This window comes from Prinia subflava, chromosome 19 (assembly GCF_021018805.1).
Source record: "Prinia subflava isolate CZ2003 ecotype Zambia chromosome 19, Cam_Psub_1.2, whole genome shotgun sequence".
NCBI classification, from domain to species: Eukaryota; Metazoa; Chordata; class Aves; order Passeriformes; family Cisticolidae; genus Prinia; species Prinia subflava.
The window spans coordinates 2,944,369-2,956,055 of NC_086265.1; the positions used below are offsets into that span (position 1 = coordinate 2,944,369).

Sequence of the window (11,687 nt, forward strand, 5' to 3'; positions counted from 1 at the left end):
TATTTATTGATGACTTTATTGAGGCAAAAGCCTTTAACCACCAGGTGAGGTGTCAGTGATGTGAGAGGCTGTTGTGGCCAGAGGCTCTTTGCTTGCTTTCTTTTTAAATCAGTTTATTCAATTTGCCAAGAGCTGGACTTGGGTGATCCTTGTGGGTCCCTTCCAGGATATTCTGATTGTGTGAAATCCGGATCAGTTCTGCTCCCTGGGATCCAGAGGAGGGGGAGCTGCTCAGGTTTGGCCATGAACCCCCCACAGTGGGGGGCTGTGGGGGGCCAGGGTGGCCTCTCTGAGCTTTGATTTAAAAAGAAATCCCTGGAGCAGGGACAAGGGCAGTGGCTGATGGAGGAGGAGGAGGAAGGTGAGGCTGCAGGTGACCTCCCTGCATCCCTCAGGTGAGCACAGGACAGGGCTGCAGGGCAGCCACAGCTCGGGGGCAGCCAGGAGGGGCTGGGACAGGACTCGTGTCCAAGGAGCCCCTCCTGAGCTGAGGGGCCTTGGGGCAGGGGGCTCTGAGAGCTCCCGTGCTGGGAGATGGAACAGGGGGGCTGGGGAGGGGCCTGTGGGGGACCCCGGGGTGTCCTTCAGCAGCTGAGGGCTGTGACAGGGACACAGGGACAACCCAGGCACTCAGGCCGTGTCAGAAAAGGGATTTATTGTGCTGGGGAGGAATTCCCTGTGCAAAGGACAGTGACAACACCAGAGCAACACCCAGAGGGGACTTTGCACATGCAGCCAGGATCTGAGCCAAGGAATTGCTGCCAAGGCCAGCAATTACTGCTTGAAACATGGGAGAAACTCCAACTCATCATTAATGCAGGAATTTACAGGTGTTAGAGCACGACTCTGTTGCCTTGGGAAGGCTGAAATATGTAAATACAATTAATTCTCATTCCAGAGTATTGGAGCTACCCTAAAACCATGTTTATTCTCAGCAAATTCGAATTCAAGATTGAGCCTCAAAGCAATTAAACCAAAATCTTAGAAAAGGAGATGCGCAGAGAGGCAAACGCCTCCGTGCTTTCGCAGCTTCCTGCGTAGCTAAAATTAAAACTTTGGATGGGCTAAATTTGAGCACTCCCAGTTGTTTCTTCTGTCTTCCTCTGTAGCTGCGTGTCTTTGGCACATGCCTCAAATCTGGCCTTTGTTAAGAATTCCGTGGTTTGGATCAGATTAAGCTGCTTTTTGAGGGTGTGTTTGCTATTTCCATGCCCCATCTCCCAGGAAGTCACCGAAGGGCAGTGCCAAGGCTGGGTTGGGAGAGGTGTTGGGTCCTTTCACATTGTCCAACTCGGCAGTGGCTTCCCTGGGCTCGTGGCACTCAAGTCTGGGCTATTTACCAAAACTCCAGGTGTTTCCCAGTTCATTTGGGATTCAGCTCCTTGGGGGTGAGGGCAGCACTTCCTGCCACCCTCTACATCCGCTTGGTCTCCCCGTTGGGCTCCAGGACAGTCAGGTTTCCTCTGGCATCCTGATCCATTTCGATGGCTTCAAACAGGGACTTGAAGTTGCCGGCGCCGAAGCCCTGCGGAGACGGAGGCGTTACAGACCAGGGCTGGCTGGCCCTGGGGGCTCAGGGCCACGATCAGCGGGACAGCCTCAAACCAACCTGGTGGTTGTGCCTCTGGATCACCTCCAGAAACACTGTGGGTCTGTCTTGAAGTGGTTTGGTGAAGATCTGGAGCAAGTAGCCCTTTTCATCAAAATCCACCAGGATTTTCAGTTCCTGGAGAAAAGAAATGAGGCCACGGCTCCAAGAACCACAGAGGAGCAAGCGGGGCTCTGCCACTCACATCCCTGCAAAGCATTTGGGGAGCTGCTCCAGCCCTGGGCAGGCCTTTTCCCTCCCTGACTCACCGCCAGCTTGTCAATGTTCTCCTTCACTTTGATTTTGGCAGTTCTGAGCTTCTCCCGCAGCATCTGGTAGTAGCTGGAGGGCACATCCATGAACTGCATGCCCCGCTGCTTCAGGTTGGTGATCTGCAAGGCAGGGGAGACCCAGCGGGGCTCAGTTTGGGAGGGGTTTGTGGCAGGAGCGTTTCCTGGGATGGGCAGCGTCAGGACAGACGTTTTCCCGTGGCTTTGGCCACCCTCAAGCATGAGAAGCTGCCTCATCATTTCACTTTGGCACCGGGAACAGGCAGGCCCAAGATGCCCTCCCCAGGCACTGCAGAGAGCTGTGCAAGGATCGTTTGTCCTGCTCTGACCCAGCTGATTCCTCTGGGGGCCCTTTGGTCTGGAGAGGAGCCCAAACCTGCGTGCTCAGCAGCAGCTGGGCTCAACCCAGACCTGCCCCTGCCCCAGCTGAGGGTTGGTGTTGGGCTGTGGGGCTCAGCCTGGCAGCCTGGGCTGCCACCAGGCACCCTGCAAGGACAAAGGTGCCACCAAGGGCCCTGCAGGCCCCGACTGCTTTCAGCTGCAGGGACAAGCAGCTCACAGGAGCAGGCAGTGACTCCCTGGGCAGTTAATCCTGGTTGTAAAACAACCAGAGCACAAAGCCCATGCCTCTGTGTCCTTGTACCCTGACAGGGTCATGGTCCAGCCTGTGACGAGCACCGTGCCCAGAGCTGGGGCAGGGGGGCCCAGGGCAGGGGGGCACAGGGCAGGGGGGGCTCAGGGCTGCACTCACCGCTGAGATGATGTCAGGGGTGTTCAGTGCGATGTGCTGCACTCCAGCCCCTCCGTAGTAATCAATGTATTCCTACAGGGAAAAGATGTCACCGTGGTAGTGACAGCACAGCTACAGCTATGAAGGGGTGGGTGTGGGCTTAAAAATACGCAGGTAAGGTCATCCCAGGGGTACCATGGAATGACAAAGACTCTGTTGATGAGATGGGGTAAACTGGCTCTGCCCAGCAGATCTCCCAGGGTTTGTCAGAGCCAAGCAGAGCCAGGGTTGCTTTCTAGCAGCCACTTCAGCACAGCAGGTCTGCTCTGGCTCCAAATCACTGACCCTTGGTCCCTTTTCCTTCACCAACCCACACCAGTGTCCCCTCACCTGGATCTGGGATTTCTTCTTGCCAGGTGCTGGCTCATTGATGGGCATTTTGATGGTCTCCTCGTAGTTGGTGACCACGATGGAGCGCAGGGCGCTGAACTCGGTGTGCACCTGCTTGTCATCCACTGACCAGAAGCGGTGGAAGAGCAGGTTCTTCTGGTACCTGCCCGGGTCACAAGGGACACGATCAAGCCTTTGCTCCCTCCCCACACTGATGATGCTCTGCTCTGGCTTTATCAGCCCTGGCCACCCCTGTCAGAAGTGGTGAGACCGGCAGAGCTGTGCTGCTGCTCCATCCCACCTCCCACCAGCTCTCCCCACTCTTACCAGTCTGCCACTGGGACCATCTGGAGGTCAGGCTGGTTCCCCACAACATGATCAACAAAGCTGAGCTTGGTGCTCGGTCTGTGGGGGGAAAGCCAAGGGTCTCAGCCAGCTCAGGGGTACCCCACAGCTGGGGGGGGGCAGGGTAAGGCGGGGGGGCCTGTGCAGCTCCTTGGTGGGACATCCCACCAGAACACGATGGCAGAGAGCCAGGCAGGACCCTCTGGGAAGTACTCACAGCTTGGGCAGCAGGGGGTCCTTGAAGAGGGGCGGGTGGAAGCCGGGGAGGAACAGGCCCTTGTAGTTGAGCTTTTCTATCAGGGTGTGGGTGGTGTCACCGTACTGCCAGGGGGGAAAGTGGTTGTGTTGTGGCCTTGTTTATGTGGGGCCTCCCAGGTGCAGCCAGCTCCATGCCCTGCCCTGCCACTCACCGTCTGGATCACTGCAAACTTCACCTTCCCAAATTTGTCCTGCTCCACCCACGGCTCCTTCACCACCACAGCACCACGCTCCTTGGCTTTCTGGGCAGAAGGAAAGAGATCCTGCCTTGCCACAGCTCCCCTGGGCCAGGGAGAGACATCCCCAGGCCCTCCCTGCCTCCCCTCACTGTTTTGGGGGCTGTGTGGGAGGGGAGGAGGGGCTGCCCACCTGCACAATGAAGTCACAGTCCTCCACTTCGAAGGCGATGTCCTTCACCCCGTCACCGTGCTTCACCAGGTGCTCCCCCATCTCTGCCCGGAGCAGGAACAGCCACAGGCATCAGCAGAACTGCTTTGCTCTGCCAGGGCCATTTCCCACTCCATGCCCCCCAGGGACACCTACCCTCATTCCCTGGGTTCAGAGCGGATGAGAAAACAAACACGATCTGCCGAGGAAGAGGATGGAGCACAGGTGATGATTTTTGTGGTGGGCTTGGCAGCACCCACGTGTCTGACACCGCCTCACCTTTCCCTGCCCTGGCTCCCTTACCTTGTCCTGCTTGATGACATGTGACACCACCTCCCTGCTGCCAGTCTCCAGCCCCCGGTACGCCAGCTCCTCGAACCCCAGCTTGTTGCAGTAGTAGGATGCAGCCTGTGGGCAGGGAAGGGTCCCTCTGCTTGAAGCTGCAGTGCTGGTGGCCCACGGGCCATGGAGTACAGCCAGCATGGCTGGTGCAAGTCACACGTGCCCTGTGTGTGTGTGTGAGAACAGGCAGCAGCTTCTCTGCCTCCTCCAGCAGCCCAGGGGGAACAAACAGAGGCAGGAAAGGGCCAGGATTGAGGAAAAAGCCCAAATTCAGTGAGAAGTGCTGCCTCTAGAACTTTCTGCGAGGGCTGCCATGGAACAGGAAACATTTCTGCGTGTCCCCTGTTCTGCAAGGCTGGGTGAGAAGCAGAGGGGTGTTTGAAATGCCCAGGGCAAGGGATGGAGAGCAGCTGCCATGAGCCCACACAGCTCTGCGGGCTGGTGGCCACGGCTGAGCCCGGCCACGTGCGCTGGGTCAGTCCCTGCACACGCCCCCGCAGCCGCCCCTCGCCTTGCGCAAGGGCCACCAAGGCCACCGCCGGGGCCAGGGACAGCCTTTGGGACAGTGGCACATCCCCGGCTGAGGGGCAGCCAGGAGGAGCAACACCCCCCTGGCAGCCAATGCCTGGAGCCCCGGCCTGTCCCGGCGTGGGAGGTGTACCTTGGCATGGCTGTCCCCTGGCACCGCTGTCCCCTGGCACAGCTGTCCCCTGGCACAGCTGTCCCCTGCCACAGCTGTCCCCTGCCACAGCTGTCCCCTGCCATGGCTGTCCCCTGCCACAGCTGTCCCCTGGCACTGCTGTCCCCTGGCACCGCTGTCCCCTGGCACAGCTGTCCCCTGCCACGGCTGTCCCCTGGCACTGCTGTCCCCTGACACGGCTGTCCCTTACACGCATGTCTGGCGCCCGCAGCCTCTCACCTGCTTGGCATTGCCGACCCAGAAGGTGATGGAGTGGAAATGGATGAAGCGGCCTCGTTGGGGCTAAAAGGAAGGGAAAACAGGGCTGGAAGCTGCTGCTGCTGCTGCTGCTGCCCTTCCTGCAGCACCTCCAGAGCAGGGGGAAGCGGCAGCTGTGACCCTGAAAATGCATCTCCTGCAGGTGCATCTGAATTGACTGAGTGGAACAGCCCCCAAATTGTGATTTTCCAAAATGCTTTACAGTCAAGTCCCACAGGATCCTGTGGTTGGAAGGTACAAAGTCCCAGTTTGCCTGTGCCTCACAGCACAGTCCCAGTTCTCCCAGTGCTCCCCACAGGTGGCTGTCCCAGTGAGCTGCAAACCTCGCTGTGTTAAAGATTAATTCTTCCCCAAAAGCTCTTACACAACCACCAGCACCAGCACAGATCCCCCTTTGCTCTGTTCCCCCACCACTGCCCAGCCTGGCACAGGGCACACAGCACTGGAAACACTTTAAAAGTGAGAAAGGAGGCAAAAAAATGCAGCATTTGGAAATAAATGTTGCATGGAATGAAGATTCTGCTTAAGGCTTGGTTTCCCTGGGAAATACTCATAATCTCCCATTTGTCACTCTCCTCACAAAGCAGAAATTTCAATGATTAATACTAATTTATTAATGAGTGAGGATCTTGTGTGCCCTAGCCAGAGCAGTTTCTGATTTCAACAGGTAATCAAGGAATTGATATAATCTGCACTAACACAACCGATGCTTCACACCAGGCAGAGGGGCAGGACAGGAACACGACTCTTACCTTTTCTCCCTTGTCTGTGTAGGATGTCTGAAAGGGAATGAGAAAAGAGAGACATTAGCGGGACAGGCAGGTACAACAGCCCCCAGGGAGCTGAATCCAAAGGTCAGGCTGTGAGGAACAGCTCTGCTGTGCCACTTCCAGCACCGACACTGGAAAATCCGAATTCAAGCAGAGCTTCAATCTCCCAAGGCGTCCCGTGCCGTGGAACCCCGGACATTTGAATTAATTCCCATCTGCTGCCCCTCACCATTTCTGTGACCTGGCGATGTGACAGAAGCAGAGAGCGGGAGATCGGGAGGGCTTTCAATATAACGGCGGGACGGGGAGGCTCCTCCTCGGCCCCACCTTCTCCCCCCACCAACCCAGGGATGTTTGTTTTGGGCTGGAACTGCCCGAACCTGTCACCGGGGCGGTGTCACGGGTCCCTGCAGCCCCGGCTGTGGCACTGAGGGGTGACGGTGGGTGTGCAGCACACGAGGCTCTGCGGGGGCCCCGCTGACCCCACAGCAAATCCCTGCCCCGCGTGTGCCGGGTCACAGGGGTGACGCAATTTGGGCAGCACATCCCGGTCCGCCCGCTGGCCCTGGGGACACTCACCCCTCGCTGGGGACATGTCATCCTGGCCAGCGCCGAGCCAGGACAGCCCGCAGAGCCCAGCCGGGTGCGTGCTCGTGTCTGGGCACGGGTGCCACCTCCAGCCCCGGTGAGCCCAGCGCTGCAGGGACCCCAAAACGTGGGACAGCAGGAGGAGGGGCAAGAGATGGCCCTGCCGCGGGGACACCAGTGCACAAAATCCACCTGACTGGGAGTGGTGGGCAGTCGGAGCCTCCAGCAAGGCCAGGGGGGATGAGCACAGGGGGCTTGGGTGGGTGCCAGTGGCACGGAGGACAGGGGTGGGGGTGTCGTGCTGGGGCTGTCCCCTGCTGCCACACTCGCTGGGACATGGATGCCATGCAGCACCCGGCAAGCGTGCAGGGGCACAGAATGGCGAGAGGCCAGCAGCAGCAACGGGGTCATAACATCCTACCCCACGGCTGTGTCACCCAACGACGGTGACACTGCTGTGCCACTACATGCCACCATCAAAGCTGTTTTACTCACTGATGGTGACACCGCTGTGCCACTACATGCCACCATCAAAGCTGTTTTACTCACTGATGGTGACACCGCTGTGCCACTACATGCCACCATCAAAGCTGTTTTACTCACTGATGGTGACACCGCTGTGCCACTACATGCCACCACCACAGCAGTGTGACCCAGTGACGGTGACACCGCTGTGCCACCCCATGCCAGTGCCAAAGCAGTGTGCGGCAGTGGCACTGACGCAGCTGTGCCATCCCGTTATTGCCGCCGCTGTGTCACCGCTGTGTCACCGCTGTGTCACCGCTCAGTCACCCCGGCACGGTCCCCGCTGGCCCCGCCCCCGCATTAACCACGCCCCCTACACTGACCCAGCCCCCTTGCATAGACCCCGCCCGTTACATTGACTCCGCCCCCCGCATTGACCCCGCCCATTTCATTGACCCCGCCCCTGCATTGACCCCGCCCATTTCCCGCCCCGGCCCCGCCCCGCGCCCGTCCCGGCTCCCGTCCGGCCGCGGCCATGGCGGAGCCCGGCGGGGGCCGCCCCGTCACCATCAGCGATGTGCAGCAGCTGGTGCGGCGCAAGGACGAGATCGAGGCGCAGATCAAGGCCTGCTACGAGCTGCTGGAGGGGGTCAGTGCCCGGGCAGGGCCGGGCCGGGCCGGGCCGGGGGGCGCCGTGCGGGCCCGCGGGCCCGGCCCGCTCCCAACCGCCGCCTCTTCCCTCACAGCAAAAGGGCGTCGGGATGCACGAGCCGCTGGTGGACGCCGAGGGCTTCCCCCGCGCAGACATCGACCTGTACCAAGTGCGCACCGCCCGGCACAACATCATCTGTGAGCGGGGAACGGGAACCGGGCGGGGGCCCCCCATCCCGCGGGATGTGCGGGGGAAGCGCGGCCTCTGCCCGGGCACACACCGCTGACACCGCTTAATTCTCTGAACCCCCATCTCGCTCGCTGTAATTCCTCAGAAGCGGAGCCCAGGCTGCGCTGTTTCCCGGTGCTTCTGCTCAGTGCTCGGAGCTGCCGCCCGGGCTGAGGCAGTGAAATGCTTTTGTCCGCGTGTTGCTGCAGCGGCACTGAAATTCTGCCACTGCTGCGGAGCCATTTGGGATCTGTGAAACGCAGCAAGGCTTTCCTGTGCTGTTTGTAGAATAAAATTTGGGTAGGAAACAGCTTGGCATTTATCTCATCCCAGGCTTTCCCAGTGCCCTGACTTTCAGGATGGGTTTTTCTCTTCATACATAACAGCAGGTGATCTTATGGCAAGAAGACTTCAGCTGCTCACTGAGTTCTAAGGGGTCATGGGCCTCCCAGCCCTTCTGCCTTTGCGTGTTTACCAAAATTCACAGGGTGGTTTTCTCTGTGTCTTTTACTGATAAACATCTGCCGGGCTGGCACCATGCAGATACAGCAGAGGTTCTTGCTGAGATCAGAGACGGGCAGGCTGCAGAGGGGAGCGGGTGCTGAGAGCCCCTTGGGAAGCCTCTCCAGCTCCCTGTGTGCTCATGTGTCACCCGCAGGTTTGCAGAACGATCACAAGGCCGTGATGAAGCAGGTGGAGGAGGCTCTGCACAAGCTGCACGCCCGGGAGAAGGAGAAACAGGCCAAGGATGAGGCGGAGGCGTTGGCCGAGGCCAGGAGCCAGAACCAGAGCCTGCCGCAGGCCTTTGCCAAAGTGAACGCCGTCACCCCGGGCTCTCCCGCCAGTGTCTCGGTACGGCGGGCACGGCTCGAGGGGAGGGCTGTGTCTGCAGCCACACAGCTCGTGGCTCCCTCTGCCCCCTGTTAATAAGTGGGAAGGGCTCGGTTAGGGTGTCCCTGGCTTTTTTATCGCGTTGGGATGTCTGTGAAGGGGCTGATCACTGTACAGGGGTGAGATGGGTGTTCTCTGAGCTGCATCCTAACACCACACAGCTCCTTCCTCACTGACCCTCCCAGCCTCAGTATTTCTCTTCCCATTAAACAGGAACAGAAGAATGAACACTTACCTCTCCCTGTGGCCCTGGAGAGGCTGTAGTGATGTTTTCTTGTCTGAGTGTGAGAAGTGTTGTAGCAGATCTCTCCCCCTGTGCCTGGGTGAAGGGTGATGCTCCTGTGATGGTACCTGTTTTTGGAGAATGCAGATGTTCATCTCTCTTCTATCTCTGTCCAGGGACTTCAAGTTGATGATGAGATAGTGGAGTTTGGATCTGTCAATGCAAACAACTTCCAGAACCTGCAGAACATCGCCACAGTGGTGCAGCACAGCGAGGGGGTGAGCTCATTCCTGCTGTGCCTGCATTCTCTTGCCTGTCTCTGTTAGCCACAGCTTTTTCTATGGAACTCGGATCTCCAGAATCATCATTTCTGTGTCAGAAACAGTGCCAGGTTCACTCTGTGCTGCTGTAGTGCTGTTTTCTCACAGCACTGAGCTATTTGCTCATGAATGGTGTGTGCTCTTTGCTGTGAGCACTGAGTTGTTTGTTCTCCCCGGGGCCTCCCTGCAGCAGCAGTGCTGTGCCACCCTCGTGGACTGCCCAGAGGAGCTGCCACAACCATTAAGTGCTTGGTGGTGGAAGTGAGGGGTCTCCTGGAGATGACTTCACACCAAACACTCTCTTCTTTGAGTTACAGCCACAAAAGTGGGAATGGGCACTGCTGCAGAACAGTTCCTTGGGCTTAATGTTCTGGTGCTTCAGCAGAAGACAGAAGAGAGTCGACTTTGTGATGGAAAAGTGAAATATTTTGGTTAATTTTTTATTTTTTCCTCTCTTTCAGAGACCCCTGAGTGTGACTGTGATCCGTGGTGGCAGAAGGGTGCACGTGGGGCTGACTCCGAAGCGCTGGGCTGGGAAGGGCCTCCTGGGGTGAGCTTCTGTTTCACTTGCTGCAAAGGAAGAGGCTTTCACCAGCTCAGGGCACGTTTCCCAAGCAGGGCCAGCCCTGGCTGTGTCACTGCCCACTGTGACAGGCCTCACCAGGGAGCTGCAGGCTGCTGGTTCTGCACAGGAATTCAGGGAGTCGAGTTCATCAAACATGAGCACAGGGAGAAAGAGCTCAGTGGCTGGTTTGTCTGGTGGAGGAAACCAGTGGAGGAGGGTTGTGGTGGGTCTGATCCATCCCATGTCAGATCTTCTGTGCTTAATTGAGAAAGGAAATGTAATATTTCCTTCTATCCTCTTCTTTTTCAGCTGCAATATCATTCCTTTACAAAGATGACCATGGCTTGAAGAACAATAAAGCTGAAGCTTGTGCCTGCTTTGTGGACTCTGATCTGGTTTAAAAACTTCCCTATGTGGTGTTGCTGTGACCTCTGGTGCCTGAAGGGCTCTGGCAGAGCAGGGCCTGCCTGCAGTTCAGAATTGCACTGGTTGTCAGGAGGAACAAGATGTGGCTTCTCATCTCTTCCACCTTGTATCAATTTAGAATAAAGCTCCAGAGAGATCCAAATCTCACTAGATACACGCTCCAAAGAGCTTGAAATGCTCTTGTTTGGTGATAACAGAGCATTCCTTTTTTCTCTCCTTTAAAACTCCTCACTGAATATCATGTAATATATGCTAAAAAGTCCTAGAGCACTTTTTGATGCCTTTCATAAAGATGACAGGCAAAAGATATGCAAGTTTGATACTTCATCTTCCCCACGTTGCCACAACTTTTAAGTCAGTGAACATACAGAAAGGATTTTTGGAATGCCCAGTTAGTTTAACACAATGAGGTGAAGAATAGGGGTTATAATTCTACTTTTGGAGCTTCTAGTAGTATATTTAGTCATGATAAAAGCATTGTGCTCCTAATCTGGGTTCTCTCTCTATTTTGTTTTACTTTTTAATTTGTTTATTTGCAGGAGTTGATTTTGGGGTGTTTTCCTGGTTCTAGCCAGGACAGGGTTTATCTTTTTGTGCCTCCCATTCTCCTCTCCATCTGCAGGAAAGTGGGGGAATGGGTGAGTGGCACATGGTCTGGGGTATTTTCAGTGGGAACAGTAAATTGAGGAATACCATTCCTAAACCACGTCAGGTGCATAAACTGTTTGAAAGGATTCTGGAAATGACTGGTTTGTTTGAAGCGTATTTCCAGTTGAACATCAAAATTGTCTCCCAAAACAATAAAACTTGAGTATTGCCTCTCTCAGTTTTCATAGAAGTCATCATTTGGGGCAGCCTCTCCGGGTCAGGGATGTAATGGGAGATGATAACAAATTTGTCCACTCCCAGCAGAATGTGAGGCTCTTTCTGGGCAGAAGGAAAAACAAATTAAGTTTAGGAATTGTTACTATTGGAGCTTAACAGCAAGGCTGAGGTCAGCAGCTGGGAGCGTTTGGAGCTGATTATGTGCAGGGGTGAAGTGAGAGCCTGGAGAGCCCTGGGAGTGGATTCCCTGTGCAAGTGCCCTCCTGGCAGAGAGTTGGGGACCGTGGGGGTCTGGCAGGGGTTGGGGGATGATTTTTCTCCCTTCCACTTAGCTTATCCCGCTCAGGGAAGCCACTGGAGCAGAGCTGCCGACAACTCCTTGTGCGGGGCATTGGGTAAAGATCCCTCTTCCCATTTCCCGGGCAGGGCGAGGGCTCGGTCCCGAA

At 56.6% G+C, this 11,687-nt stretch overlaps 2 protein-coding genes across 2 annotated transcripts; one reads left to right on the plus strand and one right to left on the minus strand.

The window, feature by feature from the left end:
* Positions 1-834: 834 nt before the first annotated feature.
* Positions 835-7,471, minus strand: HPD (4-hydroxyphenylpyruvate dioxygenase). Its single transcript, XM_063415832.1, has 14 exons — positions 6,288-7,471; positions 6,041-6,067; positions 5,250-5,312; positions 4,292-4,396; positions 4,145-4,187; positions 3,971-4,053; positions 3,754-3,843; positions 3,561-3,664; positions 3,326-3,403; positions 2,999-3,161; positions 2,630-2,701; positions 1,858-1,980; positions 1,610-1,726; positions 835-1,525 (listed from the first exon to the last, which is right to left on the minus strand). Exons 1-14 carry the CDS (start codon positions 6,288-6,290, stop codon positions 1,415-1,417), a joined length of 1,182 nt encoding a protein of 393 aa, XP_063271902.1. The 5' UTR covers positions 6,291-7,471; the 3' UTR covers positions 835-1,414.
* Positions 7,472-7,600: 129 nt separating this feature from the next.
* Positions 7,601-11,242, plus strand: PSMD9 (proteasome 26S subunit, non-ATPase 9). Its single transcript, XM_063416316.1, has 6 exons — positions 7,601-7,760; positions 7,858-7,960; positions 8,650-8,843; positions 9,282-9,383; positions 9,887-9,975; positions 10,300-11,242. The coding sequence occupies exons 1-6, from the start codon at positions 7,647-7,649 to the stop codon at positions 10,325-10,327; spliced, it is 630 nt and encodes a 209-aa protein (XP_063272386.1). The 5' UTR covers positions 7,601-7,646; the 3' UTR covers positions 10,328-11,242.
* Positions 11,243-11,687: the final 445 nt, after the last annotated feature.